At 30.8% G+C, this 23,700-nt stretch overlaps 1 protein-coding gene across 1 annotated transcript in view; it reads right to left on the reverse strand.

Moving 5' to 3' along the window:
* Positions 1–23,700, reverse strand: part of LOC121117702 (uncharacterized) — a 91,886-nt gene that overhangs the window by 20,003 nt on the left and 48,183 nt on the right. Inside the window, exons 2-3 of the mRNA XM_040712185.2 lie at positions 12,854–13,132; positions 3,518–3,780 (exon numbers count right to left, since the gene is read on the reverse strand). Coding sequence (XP_040568119.1) covers positions 3,518–3,780; positions 12,854–13,123 — 533 coding nt within the window. The 5' untranslated portion in view covers positions 13,124–13,132. The remainder of the gene's footprint in view (positions 1–3,517; positions 3,781–12,853; positions 13,133–23,700) is intronic.

The raw sequence follows: 23,700 nt of genomic DNA on the forward strand, positions 1-23,700 counted from the left end.
TAAATGGTCAAAACTTCCTTACCGTATCTTTTCTTTTTGCTCCATAGGGTGACGTTAAATTTTTTTATAACAAAATGATTTCATGAAAAATATTAGACAATGCCTAATTTCAATCCTTTTGACTAAATAAAATAATGTTCCAACTTTATTCAAGCTTACACCGAGCAGTACGACCTAAAGATGATCTCTTAGAACAATGAAGTTTTGTATAGGTTATTTTTTTAATCACATGATAACTTTTCTGCACTAGCCGTAAAAAACAGTTGAAAATATGTGAAAGATAAACTGCTCTAACGTAGGCACATGTTTCTTGCATCGCGATCGTTGAAAGGGAAAATAAAAACGGACTCCTGAAATTAGAATCTTTAGATATGGGATTCCTGCTTTAAGTTACCAAGCTTTGTACAGAATCCCGATACCCTTGTTATATAAAAAATAGGGGTAATAAATCACGTATTCATGATCATACAACTCATAACAATAAATTATTTATGCAATTTCCAAAGAGGCTCAGCGAATGCTCACAACTCTGCCCCCAATAATAATAATAGTATAAAAAACATAGTTGCTTCCATATTTTATACTTTTTATCATCTTTTATTTGGGGGATATTTGGTGGTCTTTCTCTCCTCCTAAATAGCCACTATGTTGATATGCTTTCTATGGAACAAAAATTATTTCCCCAAATTAATAGAGCTTTTCCTCTTTACTTTTTATAGACAATAACCATGATTACTGCTCAAAGGCAGTACTGTAACTACATATATAAATACATTTATCTGTTTGCGTACATTAGGGTGAATCTTATTTTTTAAGTGTTCAAAGTATAAGGTCTTGAAGGCCTCAACATGTTCATACTAGTCTATAGATATCATTGAATAATTTGAGCTATTTTGAAAAATATTTTGTGGTAGCCTAACGCCTCTAAAGTTTTGAAATTTCGCACCTTTTAAAAAAATTATTCCACAAACGTGGAATGACAGAAAGTCCTTGTTGCGATTCACACGGGACGAGAAAATGTTGAAATTGCAAAGTTCTTTAACAGGGACAAGTTCTTTGTTTGGAGAGCCAGAAAGGAACTGGAACAGTCTGGAAGTGATTAGGAATCATCAGCAAAGCGTGCTGATCATAAAATGAGATCAGAATGCTTTTTTTTTTACTTTTTTGAACCCAAAGTTTGGCTTCCAAGCTTTTTGGACCTCAATCCTATGAACATCTTTGTGTAGAACGCTGTTGAGCGACATACAAATGATCCATCTTCAACACAAAATCCGAGCGGATGTCTACAATCTGGGTGGAGTTCCGGAATCTGCCGAAGGAAACTATCATCAAAATTTGCTCCTGTTTCCAAGGTCGAGTCAAGGTTATTATTGTTGGTTGTTAAATAGAAGTCGTACCCTGTTCACATTACAGATTTTACATGAATTGTAGCAATACACCAATCTCTCTATTAGTTAGCGTATCACAGGCAAATAATTCATCTAAGACATAGCAAAATTTGCAAGTATGCATATTGTGTCCTCAGATAAACAAAAAAGTGAAAATGTGGTTGACCTTTATTCGAGGACAAATATATATATACAACTAAATTTTATGAAATAAGTCAGAAATTTCTATGAAATAAAAACATTTGTTTGAGGAAAACTGAGTAGGTAAAATAAGAATAACTTCTGAAGTCATTTAAGGCCGAAATTAAAAACGGGCTAAACAATATAAATGTATCATCTTTAAGGCCGTTGAGATAGCTCTAAATATTTTTGAAAAATGTTATAAATTAGCAAATCATACATATCTATAGACTAAATGGAACATTTTTAGATCTGAAGAATATCATATTTTGAACATTTCAAAAAAAAAAAAAAAAAAATAGAAGCTCCACCCTAATGTACATTATACGTATATATATGTACATATTATATATTACTTAAGTATTTATTCAAGAGAATTTAATGGGATAATATTACTTGATGAACATGAACGGCGTCTCATTCATTCATTGTGAATGCTTTGTTATAAAGTTCTTTTATTCTTAACAACATATTATGTGCGATGTGCATTAATCAAAAGTAATTTGCAGCTTTCCATGGTGACTACAAGTACATACATATGCACTATGTACAAAAGTGATTATTGTGGTCTAGTTTTACTCTAATTATTTTGAATTTTTAAAAAAAATATTAGTTTCTATTATTATTTTATTAATAATAAGGAAGTAGGGCACAATTGCTTAAATCTGGAAGAGGAGTACCACATATATTTTTTGGTCAAGATATGATTATGATTTACAATAAAAACAATATCATTGTATTTATGTGGGGGGCTATCCTCTGTTACTACGACCCTGTTACTACTATAAATAGCTTTTAAATCCATTTCATTCCCAATTTCAGTATATTTGAATATGATTACATGAAGGCAAAAAAAAAAAAAATCTTCAAATAGTTGATAAAATAATTCAGTGTTGGCTCTTAGATAGTTTTTCCAAGTATCCAAGTCATAATTGTTGACAAACACATTCGAAAGGGAATGATATGCCTTCACAATGACAATATGCCGTTATCCATGATACCTCAAAATCAAAATTTTGCAGTAAAACTAACAAGCCTAGCAGGTTTCATGGCATTGATTTATAGATTTGCTCAGCAGTTCACCTTCACAACCCGAAAACTGGGGTGTACATATTATAGAATATTAGAAGGTTTCCTTGTTCCCTAGAGACGTGGCAGCGGTAAAGTACTTCACCTGTACTACCTGAGAACCGGGGAGTATTTTGGGTTATTATAGGTGGGGTTTTAATGCTCAGGGATCGACTGCGAGACTGTGAGTTCGACGCCTGACCCAGAATAAAGCAACCACTTCATAATCTCGTGAAAAAAGAGTGCCTATATATTAGTATCCTTATACTCATAAAACCAACATGAGAATAGTTCTTAAAACTTTATGGTCTTTTTTTATATATAAAGCTGAAGATTTCTTAATTAACTTTAATTTCTGAATGTACCCGGCAACCCCGGGCAAACCTACTCTAGTGAATTATGAAAATTTGAATTACGTGCAACCAAAAAGAAACCAAATATTTCATCTGTCATTATATTTTTTGAGCAAAATCTGCAAATTTTTTTTTGTATCACACAGCATTCAATAATTGCAAACTATATATTGTAGTTTCTTCATTTAAATGCATGCAAGCTGTGCTATTAATATTATTCTATTTTAAACGAGAGGAAATAAACTGTAATCCATACTATCTAGATATCCTATACCTATCTAATTTCAGCATAAAAAATAAAAATATTCGAAATGCCAATAAACTTACTATTTTAATATTAAATATAATCATTTTTGTAGATAGTTTTCAATTATGTATGCACATTGTACATACTATATACATTCATGAGTATACAAATAAAATTAAATTACTGTTTTAAAATAATATTTAAAACCCATTTGATTATCCCATGAAGAGCATAAATGATTGATAATACCCTAATATGTATATAATCTAATATCCTCATACCGATCATGCCACTGAAAAAACCATTTCCCTCGTCTCTCCACATTCTTATCCCCATGAACTTGAATAAGTTCATTTACTTTATTTTTGACTTGAAATATATTTAGTTTATCTCCAGCTTCTCGTTGTTCCTTCAACCAAGCCACGAATTCTTCATCTGCTCTTGGTCCAATGGGTGAATGGGAAGTACTTTCTGAAATTTGTTGTATGGACTCCGTTCTTGGATCTAGGTTCTCTTTGCATAGTTCAGAATAAAGAGTTGTTCCCTAAGGAATAAAGAAATACAATTACAACATTTGTACTTATCAATAGTTTCTACTTTCTGTATGCATATAATTTGGCGTGTATTTTATATATCCTATATGTATATATTTATAACGTATAAGGCTATTTTTGGTATGATCACACAAATGGAATACAAACCGGTTGAACAGATCAGTCTGAAATTTAGCAAGAACACTTATAAAATATACTATTTTTTGGGCCTTTGAGATAATTAAGAGCAGTTTTTGACAGAAATAAAACCTCCTTTCCCTTCTCTCTTTCTATATCTGTCTTTGTCTCCTATTCTTCTCTTCTCCTTCTGTTTCTTTCTACATATCTCTCTCTCTGTTTCTTTTCTTCAACCTTCATTCTTTGTTTCGATCTCCTTTATTCAGCTCTGCAAAGCGGTCATTCTCTGTAAGTAACATATATATATATTTAAGATGAAAATAAGAACTTTTTGAATAGTGTTGGGACTCTGACCGATACCGAATTTCTTGGTTAAACCTTCGGGGATTTGTTAAGGACCGATTTGGAGTATATTTCCGTCGACACCGAAGTTTCAACTTTAAAGATCAAATATTTTATCGATTCCAAAGACCGATTTATGTGGGATGATTTTCTCCATATCTCAACTATAAAAGTTCTGCACATAAACACTTAAGCGCCATATGATGCCATTGTCTGGATAATCACAATTTAGAAACATGCATGACGTCATCAACGTTCATCTATAAAATCGGGTTCGACCGAATTTTAAGTGAGACTGATCCAGACCGATTTTTTATGATCGAGTTTGCTCGATTAAAAAAAATTATAAGTGTCCTATGGAACAGTCCCAAAAGACTTAAAGTCCTTAAAGACTCATTCGAATCGAACGAGATAATCGTCGTTACAGGGCGTCATCATTGACATCAGTCAGTAAAGTAATCCTAAATCAATCTAAAAACCTATTTTTATCATAATAATAAATGCCTTAATTTGGCCTAAATTTAGAATAATGTCAAACTATTTCTTGAACGAAAGATACTTAAAGATTTATTCTACAAATTCAGTTGACAAACTAAGACACTTTACTATAGTATTAGTTATAGTAAGTAACACGGAAACCGTCGAATATGTCGTGTGTCTCGAATCTAATTTATTTCTGGGATGTTAGGGTTAGTCATTGTAACTATATCCTTGACTGTGTTGTTATATACTTTGATTTCAGCCTCTTGGGGAACTTCTCTTTCAATTGTCTAAAATTGGTAAAAAAGTGGCTTAGTTCCTGGTTTACAAATAGGATATTGAGTTTAGTGATCAATCCCACTGTTTCTGAGCGTAGTGACGTTACTTCATCTGTTCCACTTGGACCCACGCTCTTTGGCATTTACATTGACGACTTAGTAGATAATTTTTCAGAAGATACATTCTTATAAGCAGATGATACGAAAATCGTATATTCTGATTTAAACTCTGTCGACGATGTCTATACCAAATTTATTAACTGAAGTGTAACTTTGAGAATGCTTATAAATATTAATAAATGTGTCCTGCTTCCTTTCTCCAAAAAAGAGTTCATACACCCAAGTCTTAAGGCGGTAGATTATTACTTGGACTTAGGAATCTACATCTCTCGTTATTTGAAATTAAAGAGGCATATTCAATACATTAGAAAGAAGGCCAATCGTAACTATGGAATTATAAAAAGAAGCTTCAAAACTCGTGACCCTTTGTTTATGGTAAAACTATAGAAACTTTATGTCCTACAGATTTTAATGTACGGATCTGAGATCTGGAATCCTTCAAGAAAGTAATTGATTGATTCTTTAGAAAAGGTACAAGCCAGGTTTGTGTCGTTTTTCCCTTCATTGGGAGATAACGAGAACCACGAATGCAAAATCAAAAGACTTGGCCTCATCACTTTGTCTCATAGACTTGCATTTAAAGATATGATTATAATACACCGAATTTTAAGCAAAAAGATTAACCTATCTCCCCTAACCTGGATACTAAATCAAGGCTCTCTGTCCCACAAAACGATACTCTCCACTCCAAACACGATCTACCTACCAAAACCAAACATTGACATTTTTAAGTATAATTTCTATTAAAAATCAATTATTCTTTGGAACTAAATACCTTTTTACTTTCACCAGTGAAGTGAGGCTGACCTGAAGCGATTTTTAGAATTATTTTTTTTGTGTGACTTTTTTTACTCTGTACTGTCACGTTACTTATGTATTATAAATGCATCACTATTATTAAGAATGATATTTTTCATATTTTATAAAATAAGTCGACCTTTATAGACTTTGCTTATCGTCGCTAGTCGAAATAAATAAATAAAATAATGATGCCTTTAAAGGGCGCTTGAACCTTTAAATGCCTTTTGATGCACATATGTAACATACCGAAAAAAAACGAATTAAATATAATATTAAAAAAAAAAATTGTTCATCTGAAAATATTTTCAGATTTACAACAAATCTGTTCATAAGCGAGAGTAGGTATTATTATTATATTCCATCAAAAGACTGGGTAAAAAGGTAATCTGTATCTTTGCTAACACGAGTGAATTATTTAATTAGTTCAGGAGCCTAAATTTTAAAAACTATGCATAATAATAATCATAAAAAAAGTTTTATGATTTTTATTCCATTATAATTATTTAAGAGGAAATATTTTAGTACTTTGTTTGTATATGTAATATTTTATGGGCCTTTTTTCTTATGTAAAAAATGTGCAACAAAATCAATTAGAGGAATTTTTGGTAGTTTTGAATAGTTTGGCAAATTGTAAACTACAAACTGAAAAAGATATGAAATGACATAAAAAAGGTGTTTTTTTTTTTACCGAGATGGTTATAAGGATTGATGGTGTCGATGTATCTTGCGTACAAATGTATGATTATGATGTTTTATTGTTACTCTCATCTCTGACTGGTGAAACTCCTGTTTCTATAGTTCAAAAGTTTGATCAGTCAAAGATGCAAGGTGCCGGATTGTCATTTTATGACTCATGTACATTGCTTTGATAAAGATAACTAATGTTTTCTAACATTTCCTACTAAATATATTCTGATATTATATGAACAATAAGTTATTTTCTTTTCATGCATGCAGAGTAAAAATATATTATTTTGTTTATGTTTGTATATTATGGTATAAGTCAGTCAATATCTTTTTGTTTTATATTTTAAATGAATAAATATTTAGTACCAAATATGGCATTTGTTACATATTTGTAACATCATTTATTTTTGTTCGATTATTATTTAATTTTCTTCCAAAAATCCTTTTTTCTACTTTATATTACTTCTTTGACATGTTTTTCAAAAAATAATTTTTTTTGGATGGAGGTGGAATGAAATAGATAAATTCAACAAATGGACATTACGTGGTTTTCACAAAATATAATTAGTTTTAGTTCAAAAGTTATCATTTAGGAGTAAGGAACCCCTATCAATTTTTAACTTATTAGTATATACATATTAGGTTGGGAAAAATTAATTTCGTATTTCCTGCATCTTTTTTAAACTAAGTTTATCTTGTTCAGTATTGGTCACATCGGATCATACGATGAGTTATTGTAACAGTGGGAATGTATACTACAATTTTTTCCCCGACAGTACTGCGCTTGGTCAATTCAGTCGTGAATTATTGTGCGTCGAGTATGAATGTCTCCAAGGAAGAAATTCGCTATATTTTTCATTTTTATTACTTAAAATGGAAAATATGCGATGTATTTGAGGCCAATACCCTTTTGGTTCAAGTTGGACACCAATGGTTCGAGTAATTTTTTTCTCTCCCTCAATTCTGCCCTCTACTCTGAACAAATTGACTATTTGAAGCAATTTATCGAACAGAAGGGAGTATTGATGAATAGGAGGCAAGAAGACATCATCTAGACAACTCCAGCCTGTAAATATTTTGATAACACAGCAGAAGCTATGGGAGCTCGAATAGGGAGTTCTGATGAACCCACCCTACAGTCCGGACCTGCCACCAAGTGACTACGACCTATTCATGTATATGGCCAACGCATTCGTGGCTACAAATTAGGCCTCAATCCAATATGAAATTACTTTTTCCCCAACCTATTATGTCGTTCATGAGATGTAATTACTTAATTAATGTATTTTTCCTACTTATATTTCTCTGTTTCAAACTAGGTTGTGTTCTTTTGTCAAATTGACATGGAATGATTCATATATGTTAATTGTAATTTGTACATTGTACATCAATATTTAAAAAAATCATTAATGGAAATGTCAGGTGTAAAGTATATTCGATTATATCAAAAGATATTGAACTGATAAAACATTTACACTATTAGTTTTATCAAATTTTAGGGCCATGGAGTGATATAACGATAAATGGTACATATAATATATAAAAAGTAAAAATTTAATGATAGACATTTTGATCTTTAAATAATTATGTTTGACTTTAAAGATTTTTAAAGATTGAACAATACCTAGGTTATATAAATGTAGTAAAATAGGGAATAAGAAAGGGATTTGAATGACCAATAATTATTATTTGTCTTCAATAACAGAAAAACTTTTCATAGGACATCAGAAAATGAGGCCGGATTAAACTTAATATATATATATAACACATAATTTCCTCACGAAGCTTGGATTAAGTTTTCATTTTCTATTTTAATTCAAAGACTGGTACATTTCTGTTTTGGACTTTCTTAATTTCATAACTTTTCCCCAACTTTGCAGATATGCATATACAGGAAAAGGTGATGAATTTTTGTTTACCTTACTTTCTTTTAAATTTATATACATATATTCATGTAATTCTTTGTAAATAAAACTAAGTTTTAAGATACTTTATACAAAAGAAAGTCATAAACATATAATAAAAGTTATAATTAGGTTTTATATTCTGTTTTTTGTTGGAAATTTTATATATTATGTCGTCCGTGAAAACCAAAGCAATTTTGTATGATTTTTCTCAAAGCAGTTTCTCAATAATAATATTTGTATTCTTTGACGAATAATTATCGTTCATTTCTATCTACAAATATTTTAAGATTTATCTTTTGAAGGCGTCGCAAATTGCACTGAAGTATGAAACAATTCCTTACCAGAATTAAATAATTAAATATCGATTTATTTTGTTTGAAAGACACTATCGGGGTCAAATTAAGTTTCATACCTCAAATGAAGATTTTGTTCTATAGTTAACATTTTTGGGTATCTTTACATATACTAGAAATTTGAATACAAGGCCTATAACTGACCACAATATGTTTATTAAATATTGGGCTGTGTGTCTTCAAGTATACCTATGATGTAATAAATTAAATTGGCTATTTTTCTCCATTTCTAGTTTTTAGATTATTTATGTGCTAACTTAACACATAGTATATTAACTTAAACAAAGTTTTGGATAGATTTATTAGAATTGATGTAAAATTCTGACCTCCTAAAATAATTAGAGACGGAAAGAAATTTAAGAACATCATTTGGTTTTTGTAAACGTTTTTATAAGTGAATTGATTTTATTGATGTTATGATAATAAAATAAAAATTTGCGACAAGAAATTTTTTGTGCATATTAATTAACTTAACTTCCCAATAATGAATATTTGATTATTGTTTACACCCTATTCGTAATATAGGTAAAAAAAGAAAATTAGTAGCAAATAGGGTGTATTGTCCAGGATTTGTAGGTTTTTTTTACACTTAAGGGAAATTACCGTGAAACCCTTCTTATCCTAATTTAAATATATAACCTTAATTTAATTATATTTAATTCATTAAATTAAACGTTACATGAAGAATTGCTCAATTTTAAATTTTACAATTTATATGTTGTAAATGATGCGCATCGGTAACACATGGGAACAATTGGAGAGGGAAATTTTGTGTAAACAATTATGGAATTTATTTTTGAGTGCCGATATCCAAAAGGGGTATCCATATTTCTCTCAATTGTCTGTATTCTGAAATATGTCAGATTGTAGTAATTCCGGACTATTATCGTTCAGAGTCTTTTTTTATTATAAACAAAACAAAAATACACAACATTATCTTAATATTGTGTACAATTTCAATTTCATGACGTCATCCTCCGTAATAAATAACAATTATTAATATCACAATACCGCGCTACGTACAAATGCAAATAAAATAAATATTAATTATATTTGAAGTATTAAATTTCCCTGTTTATCGTTAATTTATTTCTTCATTCTTTCGATCCTGGAATCTCATTCCCGTTAAAGGAGTTCACTCCATTTCCTTGTGAAGCCTGGTATTTTTCCTCAGATAAATTTTCATCTTGTTTCCTTATGTGAAATATAGAATCTGAACATCTCTTGTAATGGGTGTTCAAATTAGAAGTTTCTTCTTTCAATTCCTTTATATATCTTCCTTTGGCGCTAACTCTTGGAGAACATAGAAGTCCACTTCTTCAGGTCTTAATGAATGAAAAATGACTGTAGCTATTGTCAAATTTAAAGCACATCTAAATATCAAATTAACCTAAGTTAGAATAATTCAATGATTTAATGGAGTTGTCTTTTATATATTTTAATTTTATGGAAATAACTTCATATTATGTTAGTACCTAATTGTTATTAACATATCTTTATTTTATATTTCACATCCAAAGCCTTTTATCTTAATCTCACATTGAATGGATCCCACCATAGTTTCAACTATTGAATATATTCATAGTTATTATATGTATATAGATGGATGTATTCCTGGCAAAGGAAGGAGTCCACTCTACTCTCCTATGAAGCTTAGCCTGGTTTGTTCTTTTCTTTGGATAAATTTTGATCCCATTATCATCCCTATATATATCAGAAGCCGAGGATCTCTGTTGGAGGATAAAGTATATCGGATCTCTTCTTTTGTTCTAATTCTTAAATAACTTAGTCTTTTTTATTTAATGAAGATCGATCTAGGAAAATTAAAATCACAAGAAAATTTAAAATTTGTTTTTTTATTTACCCAAACGTTTTTAATGTATATAAATTTTATGACTATCTTATGTATCATATTCATACTCTGATAATAACTAATTTTTTAAATTATTATAATGTCACAGACATTCTATTATTTTATTCAACTAGAATTATAGTGTCTAGAAGACTAACTTATAAATAATACCATATAATTCTAACTCAATGCTGGTCTTTAGCTCTGCTGTTCGCATTTTTCGGCCATAAAATACACCAGCATTTATTTTTCCAGTTGTAAGTTTTGGAGCGGTGATGTAATTGAAGCATTTTTCATCATGGGGTAGAGCTTTGATAAATAGTTTTATGAGCCCTAGTTTTATGTGGAGAGGTGGGAAAATAATTTTCTCCCTGTCAATTAGTGGCTCATTAATAATATTTTTATCTCCAGGTCATAAATTATGTCTATTTATGCTCTTGTTTTTTACTTTGGTTATATTTTTAAATAAAAAATATATTTGGACTATATATACTATAGTAATTTTTATTAATTAAAGAATATTTAGTAGGTTTTGTTCAAGTTGTGCAATCATTTCTGAAAATATTTTTTCATACATAATGAATATTTACATTTTGTACAGAATTCCGAGGGATTTGGGTAATCTTTTTACATTCCATTAGAAACTTTTTCAACAGACTATTAATCAAAGATAGATTGCTCACATAGTTGATCTGTAAAAACGTCTCCTTCACTACCATTATTGAGAGAATATAAAAACTTCATGGAGTATGAATGACAAGAAGCAAGGTTGAATTTATTTCCCTTAAGCTCCTTTTCTACTCTATTCATATTTAATGGAGGTTTTCTACTATTCTTTTTCTTCTTATGATCGAAAAGAGTTAGAACTGAATTGTGTGTCAATAACCATCGTTCTAAAGGTCGACGTCGAAATAAATTCACTTCAAAGAAAGCCTGAAACTATTATTTTTGTTATTCAAGTACATATTGAATTTAACAGAAGTCCTTGTGTAGCAAAGACTTGAATGATCGGTGAAAGTTCATTTAGGACAGTGACATGTTAGGGATCCATATAGCTTAGATTGTGGTTGACTACGAAATGTAAAAATGCTTCCCGAGTTGGTGAGTTAAAGCGGCTTGGACTTGGAGAGACTACCGATTTGATACTTAGACAACTAGATTTAGAATCCAGAGCGAGATTTAACCATACATTAGATATCGGAGGTACATATGAAATGGATGTAATCATCTTGCCGAAATAGATCTTTTATATTTGTTAGCGAGACGGAGTTAGAAACACAAATATTAATATAATGCCTTTTAGCTAGTTTTTATTAATATTAGTTATTACTAAGAGTAAAGAGGGACATTTCTCTTTCTAAATTCTTATTCTACTTTATGTACCGTGCGTCAGTTTCTCCCTCATAAAAAAATATTCTTATAAAGGAATTACAAAAATGGGAAGGAAAAAAGGCGGATGAAATATAAAAAGTAGAATCCGTCATCTCGGGACTTCCTTACACGACTAGACCACAGAGTTAGAATAGAACGGGAAAGTTACTAATTCCTCTGATTGTAAGGCTAGACGTGGAATAACATATAAGTAGTAACACAAGACAATATAATGCACGTTTGATACTTGAAGAATATATACTAGGACTCGGAATCAACCCAAAAAAACTCACACATTATTTTTGTGTCAGGGAAATTATTTATAAACTATTACATATTTGCACTAACTTCTGGATTTTGATATTTGAGATGTCTCATATTTTTATGAAAATAATTACATAGATTCTAGTGATATACAAGTTGACTTTTAGCCCGCATGTTGGGTAGTATATTTCATACTTAATAAATCACGAGTACCAAGAAAAATTATATTTTACTTTTCTTTTTGTCGTGGGTCGGTTACGGAATTCATAAAAAAAAGTGGGACTCGCATACTCTAAAAAAAGAAAAACCCCGACCCGTTTAAAATTATTTATAATGGTACAAATGGGAATTGAGAATATATTATGAATAAGATAAGTTTAAATTGCATTCTGTCTTTTTAAAATATAACAATAAATCCTTAAATTTTCTAGTATTGGGATTCTGAAGTATAAAAATGTATCTCCCAGATAATCACAAAGACTTGTACTTACAGTTGTTGTCGCCCTGGATTTGCCATCGACTATCATCTCCTTTTCTTCAGTAGGTGAACTAACATTGAAATCCCAAAGTGAGAACTCATTTTCGGAATCCACAAGTAACTCAAAAACATCTTCACTTGCCTCATAATTGAGCTCTTTCATTTCTGCCTCAAAATTACCAAGTGGAGGGACATCATAGGTGATGCAATTTAAATTTGACGCATTGCATTCCTCTTGCTCAATTGTATTTAGAACGATGGAGTAAAAACTTAGATCCTCCATATGGTTAATCTATAATAAAAATAAAACAATGAAGAACATTTTGTAGGGAATATTTAGAGTTATAAGAACAAGGTTTAAAACGATCCTCTTTTCCTTTTTATCCTAAATGTATAATTTATTTATCATTTATGTATGCCCCTACTAAAATTCTAATTAATTCAATTCTACCTTTTCATTAAAATAATTTTTCATAGCAAGTAAATTATACATATATTTATAGGCTGTTTCACATTCATTTTCAAAATTAATGAATTCCCTCCCCCCTTTATTACAAACTCATAATTAATATGAAAGTTAGATAATATGATACAGTTGGTGCAAAATTCACTTCCTGGGAAATCTCTCACTTTGTAGAATTGATGTTGAAATAGGATACAAAATACAATTATTTTGCTCATAAGTTAGTTAGTGGTACATGCTATAATATCAATTTTAATGTTGTCTCAGCCTTTGAGGAAAGTTGGCACAGTAGTCATTATTGATAAATAATAATAGAAAATATTAATGTGAGTCAAATAATCATACAACTATTGCATTTTTTATTTACTTATTAAAAAACCAGGATCTTTCTCATCTAACGTAAACCGATTACAGTTATAGAACGCAAGATACACACTACTAAAGCCATCTATGTGGAAAATAATGGAGGTCTTTTAATTACATCTGCAGGACGGTCTACAAGAAATTTTCACGAGAACCGAATTGGACTTAAATTTGGGATATAGTATTCCTACTCAGACTGAAACACTTTGTTGAACTTTTGATTAGGGATATATCGTCAAGCAATGCCATGATAGGGAAGTATTCAATACATTATTGAATAACTATCAAATAACTTAGTTGAATCATGAAAAATAGAGTTATCATTGATCTTATTTTTTTGACCTACCATTTTTCAAAATTAATACCCTTTGATTTAAAAAAAAAAAAAAATCAAATAACAAAAAATAAAACCCTAATACATCTTTTTATGAAAGTGTAAAGTAGAAGATCATTAGAATTAGGAGTAATGATTTAATTTATAAATATAATAAGATCGTTTAGTATGTAAAAAAAAATAAAAGAAAATAAGATTTAATTGAGCATACCCTTATATTCATAGAATACATGTACAAAAAAAATTATATAAATAAAGTTATGATTCTTATAATTCACATTATTACTTCTAATTCAAAACTTACCCTGTGTGCCAACACTCTCCACTTTCCCCTAAACTATCTACATTAATGTGTAATCTAATTCTTTTAAATTGATAGAATTCCAAAACTCAAGATCTGTAATTACATGGGATATCAATTCTTTATTAGTATTACTCTCTATTCACATAATTAAATCGGCATAATTTATTGAAATTTACAATTGTTTCAATTTGTAGAAAAAAAAAAAAGAATTGAGTTTTCGCAAGATATTAAAAATCATATATCAGATCAATAACTTGTTAAAAGAAGTATACGTATATCTTAAAAATATAAAATATAACATATTTAAAAAAAAACCTTTTAGTCTATGGATATCACGATTATTTTATTCAAATCTACGAGAAGATGAGTCTTTTTTTTAGACACAGGCATTAACGTAAGAAAAAATGATTTATTGATTATTATGAGAATAAAAGATAGTTGATGATTGAAATCCAACATTAAATTACAAAAATTAATAGTACTCTTAGAAATATTTCTTGCATCTTTAAGAAAAAGATGATTAATTCTGTACTTTTTGAGCAATTGTTTATTTGTAAATACATAAGACATATTAACTTATACATAGACTGCTCGAAGTTAATTTTGTTGCAGATATTTTGGAAAATAGCAGTTGTTACAAATCAAAAATATAGTTTAAAAATCATCCCGACTACTTTTAACTTTTTATTCAATTTTGTTAAAAGATGGCTTAAAATAAATCAAGTTTTAATTTTGTCACCGGATATCTTGATATTATAGATTACTTCTATAAACAGCTTACTAAAAAATGTGTTTTTCTTTTCTCATCTATCATCTTTTTGTGTATAAAAATTCCAAAGAAGCAGAAAAATGCCCAAAATAATTGGTTTGTGTTGAGCCAGTTCTTTTCAACTATATAATTACTATTCAAGAATTACACTGGCCAACACAATTTTTCTTGTATGGGGGGTTTAAAGAGAATCTAACTCCATTTTGGCTGTTAATTCCAAATCTGTCATTAGTTTTTGCTATCACATCAAGTTTTTGAATAACGGGGTGATGAAAAAATACTACAACACATACCCAAAATCCTTTATTTACGAGAGAAAAATATTACATTATTTTTTTTTTTAATGATTTTCTTTGCATATTGGCTGCTGATTTCAATGTGTCACTAGTTGTTGGTTATCAAATGATGTTTTTGAACTATAGGTTGATTAAAAGGTATTATTTTATTTTTCAATACAAGACACAACAATCTAATTTTGTTTAAACATACAAAACTAAAAAATACAAAACATGAAAGTACTAAGACATATTTGATAAAATTCAATATTATTACAAACATAGAATGTTATATCAAACTAGTAGATGCAGGAACAGTATATTTTTGTTTGTAGACAAACATAGTAGTTCATTTTTGGGGTAAACCTTCTTTTTGATGAAGCCCTCTTATGTAGAGCATCTGAATGATCCCTCATCAAACTCCAGCAGTAATCAGCCATCATATGCGAGTCCCAACGACCTTGATATCTGTCTTCCATGACTTTAATGTCTTGGTGGAACCTCTCACTTTGTTCATCGCTAACATCTCCAAGGTTGTCTGGAAACATGTCCAGGTGACCGTGTAAGTAGTGCAGTTTGATGCTCATTCTGCACCCGAGCTCTCGTAGACTAAGGAGAAGTTCATCCACAATCTCTTGGTAATTGTCGTTTTTCTTGTTCCCAAGAAAACCCTGCAGTCCACGATCGAGGTTCGACAGCGGTTATCCTCTCAATGAAATGTATGTCCCTGAGTAATGTTCGGATCAGGGGTCGTCGAATATCCCTGCCTTTTTCTTCGCATCACTAAGAATCGGAAAGGTTGAACATATATATTGAAAACAATCACCATTGTGATCAAGAACTTTTACAAACTGCTTCATAATACCGAGTTTGATGTGCAATGGTTGAAGGATGATGCTTTTTCGATCAACTAGTGGTTCATTAATGACATTCTTCTCTCCAAATTAACAACGTATGCCTTGATGGTCATTCCATTCTAACCCAGTGATCCTTGTCAGCTCTACTGTCCAAGTAGCAAATAAAACAAGGGTATTTTGTTTAACCTCCTTGTTGACCCAAAAGGAAGTTCACCATTTTTAAATCCACAAAGATTAACCACTGGTGATCGAGGTATTTCCATCGTTCAAGCACTATTTTGATGTTTCCATACTCCTCCTTCATGGAGACTGAGTGCCCAATAGGGATACATCCATATATGTTACCATTGTTAAGTAAAACACACTTTAAACTTCTTTTTGAGCTATCAATAAAGAGTCCCCATTCACTTGAATGATATGCAGATAATCCCATAGCCACAAGAAGCCCTTCAATATCACTGCAGTATACAAAGTGATTGTAGGACTCAAAGAACTTCCTCAGTTCTGCATCTCTGTTACGATAAAATGTGACACTTATGCCCTGAGCAAGCATGTTTTGCTCTTGCAGTCTGGAAGCCAACAACTCAGCAGATTGTTTCGGTAAACTCAAATCTCCAATCAGGTCATTCAATTCAGGTTGACTATACAGAAAAGGTTGACCAAACAATGAACCCAATGGTGTTTAATTTGTATCTGTATCTTCTTCATCATCAACATCGACTGAAGTATGTGCTTCATCATCAATATCTGCTAACTTGGTTAAAACAGGTACAGTTATTTAGTCCGAATGAGGAACTGGCCGTATTGCAGAGGAGATGCTAGGGTATTTCATGTATCGCTTGTTCTTTTTATTAAATCCTTTAACATTTACAAGGCAGAAGTAGCAATCATCTAGGTGGTTTGTTGGTTATCTCCAAATCATCAGCACACCAAATTTGAGCTTGGCATTTTTTTCTTGAGACCAAGATCTCAGAGTTTCGAGACAAGTCGTGCACACTATGTGAGGTGCCCTTTTTTTGTTTTGGTCTCCAAGCGGTACTTTAAAATAAGCAAGGTACACACTCTTAACGAAGTGAGTTATGTTCCGTCTTTGAGGTGATAAAGTGAAGCATCCACAGATATAGCAGAATATATCTGGGTCGCTACAGCACTTTCTTCTCCATGAGGATGTAGACATGGCTAGCTTATACACTTATACAGATGTGTTCGGATTTCGTAAACAGCTATGATGGTGATTTAAAAAATATTTAATATATAATCTCCAACGTTTACTAAATCCGAATGAGGGCAATACAAGAAATAATATCCAATGAGAGTTTTACTGGTATAGATTGGATTAAATAAAGGATATATTGATTGCTAAATTAAGAGCTGGCACATATCGAGATATATATTAAAACACGTTAAGTACTCGAGTCAAAGAGGGAGAAAGAAACTTACATAAAAGGAACACGTGGTATCATTATCGGCTTTTTTATGTAAGCATCCACAAACATTAAATATCAGATGTCACAAAAACTTGATGTGATGTGGCAAATCTAAGCATGTATTCGGAATCAACAGCTAAAATTCTATAAGAATACGTCGTCAAAGTCCATGCAAGAAAAAAAAATTAAATTTGGTTGACCAGTGTTATTTACAACTCAACAAAAGCTAAAGGAAAAAAATTGTTAACTACTGAAGGCCGTGTTCTTCACTCTGCTTAATAATTCTAACTAATCTCTATCACGTATAACTTTTTTTCACTGTTACCTCACTAACACAAAAATATAAAATGTATTTTGTACTAAGCTACCTAATAAGTGTTGTGAACGTTGATTGGTTGAATTAGAACTAGCTCCTTTTAATCTATAAACAATTCCTACCAATTTTTGAATGTTAATTTCTTAGTAGAGAAGATAAAATAACTAACAATGGATTTTGAACTTTTTTTTCTGAGTAAGGGTTGCATAAAACAATAAAGGTAATGACAAATTTGTATAGAAAAAAGTTATTCAGCTGAAATTATTTTAACTGTGTACAAAGAAAAAAGAATGAACAATAAGAATTGAGTAAAACCATTTGAAAATACATAACTGATAAATGTATTAAAATGTAAAAGTCCATTCTAAAATAATTTATATAATTATTCTATCGTTCTAACTGTATGAAGTGTCAGAATGAACACATATATTATATACTATATATTTAAATATAAACATATTAGAGAAAACTGTCGTAGCAATAAATCTTTTCTCATACAATAAAAATATATTTTTCTTCATTCAATAAATTTTAATTTAAGCATATGGCTGAATATTTTCTGATGGAATGTTTCCAACTTATGTGAAATACATATTTATAGCTTTATATGAATATTAATGTTATTATTATTGACATATAACATTGATTTATTTACATACTTCTAAATGCCATTATTTAATATATTTATTTATTTGGTTGGTTTCGACTAATGGCTAAAAAAACCCAATACTGTTGACTCATTATAAAATATAATAAAACATTATGATAAAGTATAATAAAACAATATGATAAAGTCTAATGAAATAATATGGTAAAATGAAATGATATAATGTGGTGTGGAATTAAAGTAGATGTGTATTATTTTTTTAAAGTCTCTTAAAACCGCAAAGTGAAGAAGTTCTTCTCATCTCTTCGGAGAGGCTGTTCCATATCCGTATAGTTCGATTAAAAAACAAACAATGTTCGAGGTAATTAGTATTTCCGTCTGCTGAACTAAGTAAAAATCGGAAGATAACCTAGTGTTGTACTGCTTACTACATACTTTGGGCTTGATATTACAATGAGTCAGTCCATTAATAACTTTAAACATTATAACCACATCCTGAAGTTTACTCCTCTTTTCAAGCAACCACAGTCCGACTAGATGTAAACCAAATTCATAGGATATATCACCGCATACCGTCTTAATAAAGCGTTTCTGTACATTTTCAAGAGTTCTGATTTCCTTTCTATATATTGGAATCCACAACTGAGAAGCATAGTTTAAAATATGCTTCATAAATTTTCTTCATCAGCTTCATATTTCTGGTTTTAAAACTCCTTTTAATAAACCCAAACCCTCTGTTTTCTTTTCTAACAATATTGTAAATGTGCGTGCTGAATTTCATAGTAGAAGATGTCAGCACTCCAAGATCCTTAAAGACATCCCCATTCTTCATCTCTCCAAGCATTCAACCGCACCGCCCGAAAAATCATAAAGGAGCTCTTCTCAAGATTTACTGGAACTCTCCAACGGTCGCTCCACCTCAGAAATTCTCTGAGGTCTTGTTTGGCCTACTCTTCTGAGTGGCAAATAAGCCTTGTGTCGTCAGCATACATATATATTTTGGATCCGAGGCTGTCACACAGGTCATTAATATGTACAGAGAAGACAGTATGTCCAAGGACACTACCTTGAGGTACAGAAAATGGGACACCTATTGAAGCTGATTAAATGACATTTATCAGAACTCGCTGTTCTCGATTTCCAATCCCAATGCAGTATAGTTTGTGTTCGAGCCCACCATGCAGCACCTTGTAAAATGCCATTGACTGAAGTCAAAGTATAAAACATATGTATCCAGTGAGGAGACTCTACTTCGAGCGACATACTCCCAGAATGATAACAGGTTTGTAACACAAGAACTTCCACTTCGGAATACATGTTGTCACTTACAATTGATGAGCTTCTCCATTAGTCGAGAGATCTGGCTTGTGATGGTCGGTAATTACGAACATCCTTATGGCTCCCTTTTTTGTGTATTGGGATAATATTGGCGCATTTACAGTCAAACGGCACCACTCTCCCCCTGCATCGACTCCGACTACATCTATTCATGGTATTCATTTTGTTGAAATTCTATTGTTAAATAAATTATATCTTCTTGAAGTTTAAAATTCAAAGGGTTCAGATTTTAATGGAACAATCGTATGTAGAAGCCACATAGTACGGCTTTGCCCTGAATAAATTCTGAGCACATTGAAATAAGCCTATTTTCGCTTCTGAAATATGGGAAATTTTTGACTTTTGGGATTTTTTTTTTGCTGAATTATAGTTTCCGTTTATACTTACACGTAAAAAGTTTTTGTTGAGATCCTCGAAAATTATTTCTCACAAAGATATGTTGTTACAAACAGTATAAGTATTTCCAAGGCTTCCTTTGCAATAAGAGAATATAGTATGATTTAGTGACACTAAAACGTTGACAATGTTGTTGTTCTGAAGATGCTGTTGTTCTGAAGTTAAAGATTTTGCTGTTTCATTCACGTCTGTTGTTGCAATACTAAACGTGAAAGGATGTCTCACCCATGCCTGGCTATGACCCTGGTATGGGGAAGTATCCCTTGAGATACATTGTAAGCTCTTTTGATTGCATGGCAATTTCTTACTTCAGCTCTCCAGATACATAAATGTCTTCATTTCCCGCCACGTCTTCGATCTTACTAAGACAATCGTCCTGCAGAGGAAAGTTTTCAAATGTATCATTCTTTGTATTCTTTTGTTTCCATAAAGGTAGCTTTTTTTAATGCCTCCCAGTTTTCTTCTACTTCGATGATGTTAACTCAGCTGCCCAGCATCTGTCGATTGAGATGATTGAGAGTATCGAAAATATCTGCATGTGTCCCGATTTGAGAATGAATTCAGAATTTTCTATGTAATTTGCGTGGCAATGTCTATACTCTCGCAAAATCGGGGCTAAGTCCACACGCATAACTATCGAACCATCGAATGATTAATGGTACAGAAGTTCTGAGCCCATTTCCTTATTCAGCTCTTTGAAGATGCTGTGCTTCAAGGCACATTTTGCACGTAGCTTACACATTCAACATCAATTTTTAATACTTGCGCCACTTTTGGAGGTAAGATTTTTCATGCCAATGAATTCCTGTGGGTCAATGACCTGGAATCAATGATGGACAATCAGAGCATAACGTCAAAAATAATGCGAATGGCTGTAGTTATTATGTGTAATTTCTATATGAATAAATCTAACACGAAGAAGAAACTTTTTTCAATCGCATTGTGGGTCCACCCCCTTTGTTTCTTCATGTTGGTATCCCTCCGCTCTGATCGATGCAAGGCTGTTGTGGCACACTTGCATTGAAAGCAGGTCACTCGGTCGACAGTTGTGTTAGAGGAAGTAGGCATGCCGAATCCTGGAGTTTGATCAAACTCATGCTAAGAAAAACTGGTTTCGAGGCTTCATTTGGTTTATGAGAATTAATTTGGCTCAAGTATGACTTTTCAATCATAATATCTATCAAGTTATAACTAGATTTAATTCTGATGAAGTTTTTTTTACTTGTGCAATTTATGGGACTTCTAAAAGATTAATCAAAATAGTTTGTTGATAGAAATGAACGACAAATATTCGTCAAAGAATACACATAATGTTATCGAGACACAATTTTTAGAAATCATATTATAAATGATATGTTTAGTTTAAAAATTAACAATATGTAGAAAAAATTTCATATCAATTGAATTTTTCATCTGTAACTAAGTTATTTATGATCTCTTTTAACATAAATTATCCTAGATATGTCTACATGCCTTCATATGTACATAAAGAATTTATGTATATGAAAGATTCTGTTCTGTAAATACATGTATGTAGATTTCTAAGCTTACTCTAAGAACAGTTATAACTCATAACTACATATGTATAAAACTCATGATTGGATCTTCTTTGGTTTTCTTGCATAGTAAGATTATAATTGTTTTATTCTAATCAAGAGCTTAATTTTGAGACACAACATGACAAGGCTTTTGCAAAAAATAAAAAAATTAAGGATTGTTATATTACGGTCAAGAATTAGTGTTGGACAGGTCCAAATACTGATTTCCCCATCTTCCTTGTCATCTCTTTTTTTTTTCATCAGTCGGATCTTTTTATACCATTCTAAGGTCTAATGGACCGATTATTAGCTCTTATCTTTTTTTTAAATTTTCTTCCCTCCTCGCTATGATTGAAAAATATTAATACGTAAAGAATAATGAATAATACCGGGAACGAATAATAATAAGTTCTACCTACACATTTCAAACTATAACCTTCTGGTATTTGTCTCTTTGAAAGAGATTATGACAGAACTTCAAAAACTGAATGTAACTACGTCATTTATGCTGCTGTAATGCCCCTAAAGGAAAGAAAAGAACTGGCTCTAGGACTGAAAAAAATAATCAGGGCCGGACTGATTGTACTGCAGTCTTTTTAGTTTCTTTATACTGATCCACATATATTATATGGTCATGAGAAGTCTTGAAGTTTATTCTCCAAAAATAATACAAGATCCAAAATTTCTCCAACAAAGAGCTAATTTTGAAAACAATTGTATTTAAATAATTTGGAATTTTTTTTTTGTGATAAAATTTATACATGGCCTCTCATTTGAAAAAAATGTATCTCTATTACTAATCACACATAAATAAACGCATAAAAATGTAATGGATTCGTCCAAAAAACGTCATGAACATCCTCAAGGCATGTTTTATTGTGGACAAAAAAATAAAGATGTGGGGATTTTTAATAACTTTTTATATTTTAATTTATTTCCTTTTTTTTAAGACAATAATTGTACGGATGTCTTGTTTTAGTCAAAGTAAAATTTATGTTTATTTTTTAAATTGAACTTTTTTTTAATGCATAATATTTTGATTATTTTTTTAATCATAATTCTTATTACAATTATTTTTTAGAAAAACAACATAGTTCTGAAATGATCTATTATTTAAAATTATATACTTTGTGTGGAAGCCCTATTTTTCTATTGTTAATTGCGGGACATGGACAAATATTTTCTAAAACCCTCTTAAATATCTTTACAGATGTATTTTTTCTTCTTGAAGTATGTAAAAAGTATAAATACTATTGATATTATTAATTAAATGAAGTGCAAAGAGTATCAGTTAGAGGTTTGCCGGAACACTCATTTAAAATTATTAACATGTAAGGACGTTAAGCACTTTTAATAAAAAATGTATTACTCATGAAATATGTTGAACTAGAAAAAACATATTTGTAAAGTTTAGATATTCTATATCTATATATATTTTTATCTAATAAAACAAAATATCCTCTTAAAAACTTTATCTCTTTAAATATCGATAATTTTATGTCTATATTTTGTTGCCCCTTTCAGGATATGGGGTTTTCAAAAAAATCATTGGCATAATTTTCTGAAAGTACAAATTATGTACGCAAGTTTTCTCTCTTTTTACCTCCTCTTGCGTACTAATTAAACAATTTTAAAAACCTTGCCCAGTCTTATCTCAATACTATGGGTTCTTTCTCGGGATACCCTGTTTCCAAATTGTCAGAGGGTTTTACACCTACAAAAATCTTGGATTAATTATTCCCTAATACTAAGCTTCATTTAACTATAATTAATCAAAAATGAGCTTATTCATCATTTACTATTTAGCTATTTTTTTTCGCAGATAGGATCGAGCTAAGGAAATAAAAAATTTGGACTCGTGGCCACTAAAACA

The sequence above is a fragment of the Lepeophtheirus salmonis genome, chromosome 1 (assembly GCF_016086655.4).
Source record: "Lepeophtheirus salmonis chromosome 1, UVic_Lsal_1.4, whole genome shotgun sequence".
NCBI classification, from domain to species: domain Eukaryota; kingdom Metazoa; phylum Arthropoda; class Copepoda; order Siphonostomatoida; family Caligidae; genus Lepeophtheirus; species Lepeophtheirus salmonis.